We start from the raw sequence: 10,463 nt of genomic DNA on the forward strand, positions 1-10,463 counted from the left end.
TTTTATTTTTTGTGCCCACTTGGAATAATTTTTCAGAAAGGTACAATTAAGACAAGTGTCAATTATTAGATATTAAACATAATACTTAATACTTTTACATTAGACTTTTCTGCTGTATTAATTCTCAGCTTCAGACAGACCAGTCTACTCACTGTTCTCTAAATCTGGCTATTATGTATTTGTTCAAAATCTCCTTACCTAAGTTAGTTCTTACTCTCCTTGATGCATCTCTGGTTTGGGTTGTATCTTCCTGCTCACAGTGATCCCTCACTCTCTAAGTTTATGTAACATTTACTACCTTTAGCACTAGTTTGGGACTTAAATATTACTTTGTATTAGTATCATACATCTGCGCATACCCTAAATATGGCTATATATTTTAGTTATTTATTTTGTGTGTGTGTGTGTGTGTATGTAATTTCCTCAACACTATCTTTGTCTTTTAGGGCAAGGATAATATTGAGGGAAATGATACTGATACTAGAATTTTTTTTTTTTTATTCCTATGCATGATACCCTGCATGTGGGGGATGCTCAATGAATAATTTTCTTTACAGGGGCTGAAATTTACTCTTATAAAATATATTCACTGCCAAGTTTTAAAATTGGAGGTATAGGGATGCCTGGGTGGCTCAGTTGGTTAAGCATCTGCCTTTGGCTCAGGTCATGATCCCAGTATCCTGAGAACAAGTCCTGAGTCAGGCTCCTCGCTCAGCAGGGAGCCTGCTTCTTCCTCTGCCTGCAGCTGCCCCTGCTTGTGCTCTCTCTCTCTGACAGATAAATAAGTAAAATCTTAAAAAAAAAATAATTTTAAAATAAATAAAATCAGAGGCAAAGCAGATCATTTTAATAACTTTGTTATTTAGTAAATTTTCTTTAATCTGTTACTTTCATAAAACTTTTAGTTAGTCATTTATCACAATAGCGTGAGATATGATTTGATATCATGGTTCCTTTCCAGGGACATTTGCCGTTTGCAGTTGTAGGAAGTATGGATGAGGTAAAAGTTGGAAATAAGATGGTCAAAGCTCGCCAGTACCCTTGGGGTGTTGTACAAGGTAAATGAGATGAATGATGACTAGGAATATGTGTGTCCCCTAACAGTCTGAAAGTTGCATTCAATGCATTCTCTGAGGTGATGCTTATTTTGGGTTACGATTTGGTTATCAGAAGAGTGGAATGTGTTCTGTTTAGGCCAAGTGTGTGGAGGCTGGGCAGAGCTTCCCCATTTTCTCCATTATACCACAAACATTTTGTGCCTGGTGTGCCAAGACATTTAGAAAGTGGGAAGCACTAGTCAGAACAGAATTTGAATATAAATACTAATGTTTAAACATACATAAACTAATTACTAGGTAGTTCTAGGTACAGTAAACCGTCTTGTACATTTATATATTTCCAGTCGTCAAAGTATTGCCAACTATTTCCAAAACAAACTAGTCAGCCAATTAAAAAACTTTAGGATTTCTCTAGCATTATAATGAATAAGTAATTAGTACTGTCTGGTTCATTCATTTACTGGTGGTGTTATTAATAGGGAATGAATTACCCCTGCTAGTACTGGTTTCCCAATACTGCTGCTTTTTTTAAATTGACAGATTTGTAGTTAGTAAAAAGTATTGACAAAACTTAACATTTTTAATAAATAAAAAATACAAAAATAGTAATTGTGCTTAAAACTATTGGGTATAGGGGCGCCTGGGTGGCACAGCGGTTAAGCGTCTGCCTTCGGCTCAGGGCGTGATCCCGGCGTTATGGGATCGAACCCCACATCAGGCTCCTCTGCTATGAGCCTGCTTCTTCCTCTCCCACTCCCCCTGCTTGTGTTCCCTCTCTCGCTGGCTGTCTCTATCTCTGTCGAATAAATAAAATCTTTAAAAAAAAAAACCAACTATTGGGTACAGTTACACAGTTATTGTGGTCTTCTGGTCACCATAACCCTAGAAGAAGGACCATGTAAGGAGAACTAAGTGTATTTATTCACTAATTTTGAGTGGGTCAAACACAGCATCTTAATGTAGCATTGTATAAAAAGAATTTGATAATTATAGCATGTACAGATGGTATCTTGAGTACACAGAATTACTACTTTGAAGTTTTAGTAAAATAATGTTAGAGACTCTTTTTAAGCCCTTTATAAAGTGTCCTAAGGATCGTTTGTACACTGCTAACAAAATATTATTGAAATAACTGGAACATATGGTAACGTATTTCTTTCCTGTTTATCCATTGCCTACTAAATTTAAAGCAATTTCCCAGTCTGTTCATTTACATTGCCTATAATTCAGGGTGTATAATGCAAGAGTTTCTTCCTTGGTTCCTTATATAAAACAGTCATAGGTGTTAGACTGATCATTTCACTGTTATTTCAGATGTGTTTTTATAGATTCTTTCATTTGACAAATGCTGTGTGCCAGGAATTAAAAATTGGTGTTGCTGTTTTCTTGTTTTTCTGGCTAGTGGAAAATGAAAACCACTGTGACTTTGTAAAGCTCCGGGAAATGCTCATTTGTACAAACATGGAAGATCTTCGAGAACAGACCCACACTAGGCATTATGAACTTTACAGGCGCTGCAAACTGGAGGAAATGGGCTTTACAGATGTGGGCCCAGAGAATAAGCCACTCAGGTAACAGGGGGTTTCTGTGAGAAGCCAACCAAAGTTAGAGAGGGCTGTACCTTGTTACGTATCCAGGATGTTGGAGAATGTGGTTTTCAGAAATCTGGCAAACAATGAAGTAGAATCATTTGCTTATGATTAATTATTGTGCTTTTCAAACCACTTGAGGCCTTCTTGCTTTTGAAGGGTCTCTAATACCTCATCTGACTCAAAGAGTTTAAGAAAGAACATAATAGCAGAAACCCATTATCTTAGTACATGCTAAAATGAATAACTAAAGGAAAGAACTCTCATTACTTGGTGTTTTGTGTTTGTATTTTTCTGAAAAAGATGAAAGTATATTTATCTGTTATTCTAAAAAAAGCTGGAATGTGAATCAGATTAAACCAAAAAACCTTGGTTTTTATCTTGATGAAAGTTTGTAATGACTTAAACTTAGGAAATGTCTTACAAAGGAAGAATGAAAGTGCTTGTAGGGAGTCAGGGATTAGACTGTTTCTTAAAATATTACAGGGTCGTTATAAGAATTTTAGAGCCTGATGACCTTCTCGTTCAGTAATTACAGCATTCAGTGTTATAAACTTGCTGGGTAATTTTGTGCTGCCACATCCCTGACTTTTTTTTTTTTATTAAGATATGTAAACATGAAACTCTAATCCTTAACCTACTACATCAAATTTGATTTGATGTAGCTTTCCAGAACAGTTTTTGCATAGAGGAAAGCATGAGATCTTTAGGAAAAACATTCTTTAAAAAACTCTGTTGTGGAGCTAAGGATTTCTTTTCCATTTCATTTTTTGCCTTTCGGTCATTTCCCTGACTGTTAGTATTTGTACTAGTAACTAGTTACTAGTAACTAGTAAACACAAAAAGAAGGAGAAGGAGAACATTAAATCAGTGCTGCCATTGCATATGACCTTTGGGAAGATTTAATAGTAGCTGAGGTTAAATTTTTAAATTTTTTAATCTACGGATTTAATTAGTGTTTTAGCTCTAGTAGTGTGATAAATTAAGAATTATATATACTTAACCCCTCCTCACCAATTTCAGGCATGCTATGCTTTTGATTACAGGCCAATTCTGATAAAATTTTCTCTGTTGAAGATTTGGCTTCGCTAGTGTTTCCCAGAGGAGGCTTCACTTCTTGTTCTTTCAAGTCTGAGGGTCAGTTCAGAGGTCTCAGTGTGTATTACTAAGCCACGAATCCTGAGTGAGAGCAAATGGGACAGCTCTGAAGTACTCTAAGAAGAGGGATTCAGGTTGCTTGGAGGGTCAGTCATAGGCATCCGTGGAAGATTAAGAAATGAGGGTTCAGAATTTCCAGGGATGGTGCCTAAGAATCTGCATTTAAGTTAAAATTTCCACTCAGTCATTTAGCAGATATTTGCTGTTTATCTCCCATATGCTTTCACACACTGCTAGTCAGTGGGTATGTAAGCACTGTGGGATTAAACAGAAACCCTGCCTTACAGAATTTCTAGTGTGGAGGTGGGAGGAGGACACTCTGGCCCTTTGTGGAAAAGAGAGTCAGGGATGCTACAGTAGTCCTGGTGAGGACCATAAAGGCTTAGATCAGGGTGGGTAGTGTAGAGGTGGTCAGAAGCACATTTAGGACATCTGATTTGAAGATTAAGTTCATAAGACTCATTGATGGTTTGGATATAGGATGTAAAGGACAGTGGAAATCAAGGACGACTCCAGTCACTGAAAAATGACCTGAATTTGGCTGAATGGTGGTAATGTTTACTGATATGAGCAGGACTGGGAAAGGGATAGATTTTAGGGGTTATGGTTGATAATTGAGAGGTTTTGGACATGTTAAATTTAAGTTGCTTATTAAATATTCCAGTGAAGGGGTGTCTGGGTGGCTCAGTGGGTTAAACATTCAACTCTTGGTTTCAGCTCAGGTCATGATCTCATGGGTTGTGGGATCGAGCCCTGCACTGGGCTCCACGCTCAGTGGGGATTCTGTTTGAAGATTCTATTCCTCTGCCCCTCTGCCTACTGATGCACACACATGTGTTTTCTGTCTCTCTCTAAAATAAATAAATAAATTTTTTAAATAGATAAATAAGCCAGTGAATAGTTTCAGTAGGTTATTACATAAATGAATCTGGCACTTAGGGAGAACTTAAGGCTGGGATAATTTGGGAGTCAGCAGTGCATAATATTATGAAAAATCATAAACATTTTATTTATTTTTTTAAAGATTTTATTTATTTATTTGACAGAGATAGAGCCAGAGAACACAAACGGGGGGAATGGCAGAGGGAGAGGGAGAAGCAGGCTCCCCACTGAGCAGAGAGCCTGATGTGGCACTCCATCCCAGGCCCCTGGGATCATGACCTGAGCCACCCAGGTGCCCCCAAATCATAAACCTTTTTTGTGTCTCCTATTTGCAAGGCTCTGGGCTAAGTGCTGGGGATATAATACTGAATGAGATCCTGTAGACCTGGCTCTCATGAAGTTTATGGTCTTATAAGGGAGGCCAAAATCGAATTGCAGTTAATCACAGTTGTGAAATGTGCACTAAAGGAGAGATGGTATATAATGGGGCAGGGTTTCTTGACTTAATCTGGAAAATTAGAGAAGATTTTCTTGAGGCTGTTACTGTTTTGAGCTAATAATTTGGGGAAATCAGAGCAAGACATGAAAAGACTGCAGGCAGAGAGAGAATAACGTCTTCAGAGCTCTGTAAGAAGGTCAGTGCAGCTGGAGAGCAGACAAGTTGGGGGCATAAGATTGAAAGAACAGGTAGGCAGAAGTCAAACTGTGGAGGACCTGGTTGGTATTTGGGCTTTGTTCCAAGGGAAAGGCAAAACCATTCAAGGAGTTATCGTACCATATTTGCATTTGAAAAATCACTTTTAGCTGTAATGCAAAGAAAGTATTAAAGGTGTGTGCAAAGGTGCTTAGGAGAGACCAGTGGGAGAGTATTGCTTGGACTAAGGTAAAAGTGGTGAAAATAGAACTGGATGTGTTTGAGACATATTTAGAAGATGAAATTGCAAGAACGTAGTGACTGTTTGGATATAAAGAGGTGAAGAAGCAGGAAATGCCAGAAGGTGCTGCTAAAAAAAAAAAAAAAGACTTCTAGTTTTCTGGTATCATGGTTTCACTGGCTTGGTAGGTGGTTGTACCTTTCCCCGAGACAGGAATCTCTGGAAGGACTGGCTTTTTTGTGGAGCAGCAGTGATGTGCCTGATGCAGCCTGAGCTTGGTTTGGGACCTGCTGACTTGAGTCTCCTCTGGAACATACAAGTGACAATGTTGCATAGGCACTTCGGGTATTTTTCTGGAGCTCAGAGGAGAGGATGGGCCGGAGGAATAAACTTGAATCGTCAGCATTTAGATGGCTAACTGAATGTGAATATGGATGAGATTTCCTGGAGAGAGAAGTACATCTGAAAAGAAAGGTACTACCTTGGAAACAGACTTGAGTCACTCTAGTATTTGTCAGCTGGAGAAGCAGACAGAAGAGATTGAGAAGCCTTGGGTAGAGGAAGGAGGAAAGCCAGCAGTGTCATGTCTTGGAAGCCAAGTGAGGGAGGGTTTCAGGAAAGGAGAGGTCAGCTGTGTTGAAGCTGAGGATCAAGTTCTGGTTATAGAAGTACAGCAGTGTAATACAATCCAGTTGCTTCTTTTACACCTCCTTGAAAATAATGAAGACCACTCCATCTAAAACAAAAAGGGCAATAGTGCTATGGAAGACTACATCAGCCAAGAATTACAGATTCAAAGGGACTACTTAGAACAGGTAGAAACCAGTTTCATTCTATGCTGGGAGTGGAGTGAATGACCTGAAACCATTTCCAGCCTTTTTATTCCCTGCTTGACAATTTATATCCTAGTCCAGTAGGCCTAATTAGGACGTATACCCTTGTCTTGGCCAGAGTGGGCATGAATCTAATTAATTGTTCTACCAGACTATATCCCCAGGGGAAGAGGTAGCTCTCCAGAAGGTAGTCAGGTTAATACCAAAAGGAGGTATAGGTAGATGGTGGACATTCAGAATCAAAGATTGCTTAGAAAGTCTATTCTTCAGTTTGGGAAGCATCTGCTCACTGATCAAATGAAGAATGGAAAATTGGAAAAAGGAAGTTCTTCAGTTTACAGAAGGTAACAGATTGGGTAGCGAACAAGCAAGAAAGGATGGGGAACCTAGATCTCAGTGTAAGAGAGGACTCTGCCTGCCTAGGCTGCTCTCCTTTAGAGAGAAGACATTTCTCACTGGATTTCTTGAGTCAGGCATGGCAGAGTGTTTCTTCTCTTGGTGTTTTCTTATTTGTGAATAAATTATTTGGTAAAGCTTCTATGGTTCATTATAGCTTAATGTCTTACGAAGGCTTTTACAGTTTCAAGAATTTATAATCTATTTTCTGGGCAATATTTTCCATTTAATTTGGGGTATACCTAACAGTAGTCACTGATTTGGTTGAAATGTAAAATCCATCCCTCAATATTGTATCTATCAATTAAAAAACAGCTATATGAACCTGTTAGGATGACTTCTGTTTCTCTTTACTGCCAGACCTTCAGCTTGTTTTCCGCTTATATTTTATTGTGAATGGTTATGCTGAGTCATAGTTAGTGTCCTAATCTCTCAACACTATTCATGTGTTTATCATGAGGTCCCAGTAAGTGGCATTATATGCTCCTCTGGTTAACTGATCTTAATTATTTAAGCTAGATCAGAAATGCTTATAAACCTCAAATCCCTAAGTTATTTTAGATTAGCATAACCATTCTCCTTCCCACAGTTAATCATCTTTAACATTTGAGTACAGAATCACTGCCATTTGAAGTGTTGAGGGACATGTAGTTTAGGAAGGAAGATTTTTGTAGTATTTTAGAGTTGCTTAAGTGTTTGACAGAATTTTTTTGTGTTGTAAAATTTGTGTCTTTGGAACTCTCAAGAAATAAAAAACTTTTTGCATTTAGTCTACAGCAGAAATGGAAGGCTTTTTAGAACTGTATATGAAACATGAAGAAGTCCTAAGTGAAGGGACTGTAGTGATTTTCTTGAGGAATATGAGCATTTGAGAAGTTTTTTTCTTCCTCTTTGGTTTTAAACTTTGCTTTAAATCAGTGATATTTGCGAGTATAGTAATATGTTTCATTGAATATTTGGGACAAGCTACTTTTATACTAGAAAAAGCAAGAATTTTATACTGAAATAGCAAGAAAACTTTTTCATTTTCGTTTAATGAATAAATCCATGATAGTAAACAGTAGTTGCATTAGTTTTACAACACTAAGAATGTAAATTGTTCTCTTACAGATCTTCCGGGAGTTTCTTTACCACCTTTTGAAAGATAGTGCAGGTTTCTTTATAATTCGTTTTTCTTAAAATGGGCTTCTGGTTGTCAAAGTTGAAAAACCATGTGACTTGATGGAAAATATGCAGGAGCAGCACATGACTTTTTACTCTTTCGATAAAACAAAAATCTGACCTGGTTCAAATTCCAGCTTTTTACTTAGGACTATGTTGCTTTGATTACTTTACCTCTCTGAGCTTTAGTTTTCTTTTGTGTAAAACAGAGTATTAATGCTTGTTCTTCATGGATGCTATGGGAATTAGGTAGATAAAAGATTCCAGAAAAGTACCTTGTTGGTAGCAGCTATTCAACAGATGTTACGTCTTTTCTCTTTGCCAGGTAGATTTACTTTCCTCTTAAGCAACTCAAGTGCTTATAATAAACAGATAATGAGAACGTTTTTAAATTTACATTTGGTGTGAATTCAAAGCATTATTTAAATCAAGTTTGTCTTTAAAGGGTATCAGTCCAGTGTAGGATCAGTGAAATGTCGTGAGGTTTCTGAAAATGATGAAAGCAGCCTGATAGATACAGAGGCTGCTTTAAAATAAGACCAAAAGAAACACAGAAAAACAAGCCTGGTAAAAAGTAAAATGTTTCCTTGAGATTTGGGGCATTTATGCAGTTATGTAGGGCAGTTTGTACATTTTGCTCTTAAAGACAATATCTAGGATCTGTTCTTCTCAGAACACCTGCTCGTGCACACCCTGCACAACCAGCCGTAATCGCTGTTGTGCAACATTTCTTACTCTGATTCTCCTTGAACTTCTGGAGTTCTATACTTACAAGATTTACTTCTCCAGTTACAGGAATAATGGATAGGTTGGTGTGGCTGGAACCTTAGGAGGGTTAGATTTGTTTGGTAAGAGATGAATCTGGAAAGGTAGGATTAGGCCAGATCGTGAAGTTTCTTAGGTGCTATTTAAAGGAGGCAGGACTTTATTTAAAATTGTAAAATTCCTTAATTCATCACATTTATATCTACTTAGATATAAAATACTTTCATAAGCAGTAGAAATTTCTCACTGCAACATAGCTGGAAGGTATATTTGTATTCCCTGTTAAATCTTTGGGATAGTCTCATAGTGAGCTGAAATGGAAGGTCTTGGTGTTTGTGACGTATAAGAAGGTCTGTTATACCTCTGAAATGCTATAAAAAAGGGCAGCTGGGCATAGTGTTTCAGGACAATCCTTGTTCTGCTTGGTTAAATCTGGCTCTACTTTCTGGCAATTTCTGTCATTAAATGAACATTTATGAAGAGCCTGAAATGTCTAGAGAGCTTTGCTGGATAGTCGGGTTACAAAGATAATGATCTATTAGAAGAGGGAGACAAGGAGGAAATAAATGCCAAAGAAGAGGTACAAACAAAATGCCATGAGAGTGCTTAGAAAGCATAGTTAGTTCCAACTGGGGAAGGCAGAGAAGCCTTTATTTTTTTTTTAAGATTTTATTTATTTATTTGACAGAGAGAGAGAGAAGCAAGCACAAGCAGGGGGAGCTGCAGAGGGAGAGGGAGAAGCAGACTACTCCCTGCTAAGCAGGGAGCCAGACACAGGGCTCAATCCCAGTACCCTGGAATCATGCCCTGAGTCAAAGGCAGATGCTTACTGACTAAGCCACCCAGACACTCCCAGAGGAGGCTTTATAGAGAAAGTTGCATTTGAATTTGGCCTTGAGGAGTAGAGGATTAGCTGGGTAGAGTGGGGGTTGGCAGGAGGGCAGTAGCATTGGAGCACAGGAGTTCCACAAGCTAAAGCATGAAATGTGTGGTTTTAGGAACAATGAATAGTTGGTGTGGCTGGAACCTTAGGAGGATTGGATTTGTTTGGTAAGAGATGAATCTGGAAAGGTAGAATTACATTAGATTGTGAAGTTTCTTTTCTTTCTTTTTTTTTTAATGTTTTTTTATTATGTTAGTCACCCTACAGTACATCCCTGGTTTCTGATGTAAAGTTCGATGATTCATTAGTTGCGTATAACACCCAGTGCACCATGCAATACGTGNGATGTAAAGTTTGATGATTCATTAGTTGCGTATAACACCCAGTGCACCATGCAATACGTGCCCTCCTTAATACCCATCACCAGTCCTCCACCCCCCTACCCTCTGAAGCCCTCAGTTTGTTTCTCATAGTCCATAGTCTCTCATGCTTCATTCCCCCTTCTGATTACCCCCCTTTCTTCATCCCTTTCTTCCNTTTCTTTATCCCTTTCTTCCCCTACCGATCATCCTAGTTCTTATGTTCCATAGATGAGAGAAATCATATGATAATTGTCTTTCTCTGCTTGACTTATTTCACTTAGCATTATCTCCTCCAGTGCCGTCCATGTTGCAGCAAATGTTGAGAATTCGTTCTTTCTGATAGCTGAGTAATATTCCATTGTATATATGGACCACACCTTCTTAATCCAGTCATCTGTTGAAGGGCATCTCGGTTCCTTCCACGGTTTACCTATTGTGGACAATGCTGCTATGAACATTGGGGTGCATATGGCCCTTCTTTTCACTACGTCTGTATCTTTG

The 10,463-nt window shown here is 38.3% G+C and overlaps 1 protein-coding gene across 1 annotated transcript in view; it reads left to right on the top strand.

Annotated features, from left to right (window-relative positions):
* Window positions 1–10,463, top strand: part of SEPTIN10 (septin 10) — a 61,408-nt gene that overhangs the window by 38,716 nt on the left and 12,229 nt on the right. Inside the window, exons 7-8 of the mRNA XM_034658903.1 lie at window positions 962–1,058; window positions 2,461–2,629. Coding sequence (XP_034514794.1) covers window positions 962–1,058; window positions 2,461–2,629 — 266 coding nt within the window. The remainder of the gene's footprint in view (window positions 1–961; window positions 1,059–2,460; window positions 2,630–10,463) is intronic.

This window comes from Ailuropoda melanoleuca, chromosome 4 (assembly GCF_002007445.2).
Source record: "Ailuropoda melanoleuca isolate Jingjing chromosome 4, ASM200744v2, whole genome shotgun sequence".
Taxonomy (NCBI): domain Eukaryota; kingdom Metazoa; phylum Chordata; class Mammalia; order Carnivora; family Ursidae; genus Ailuropoda; species Ailuropoda melanoleuca.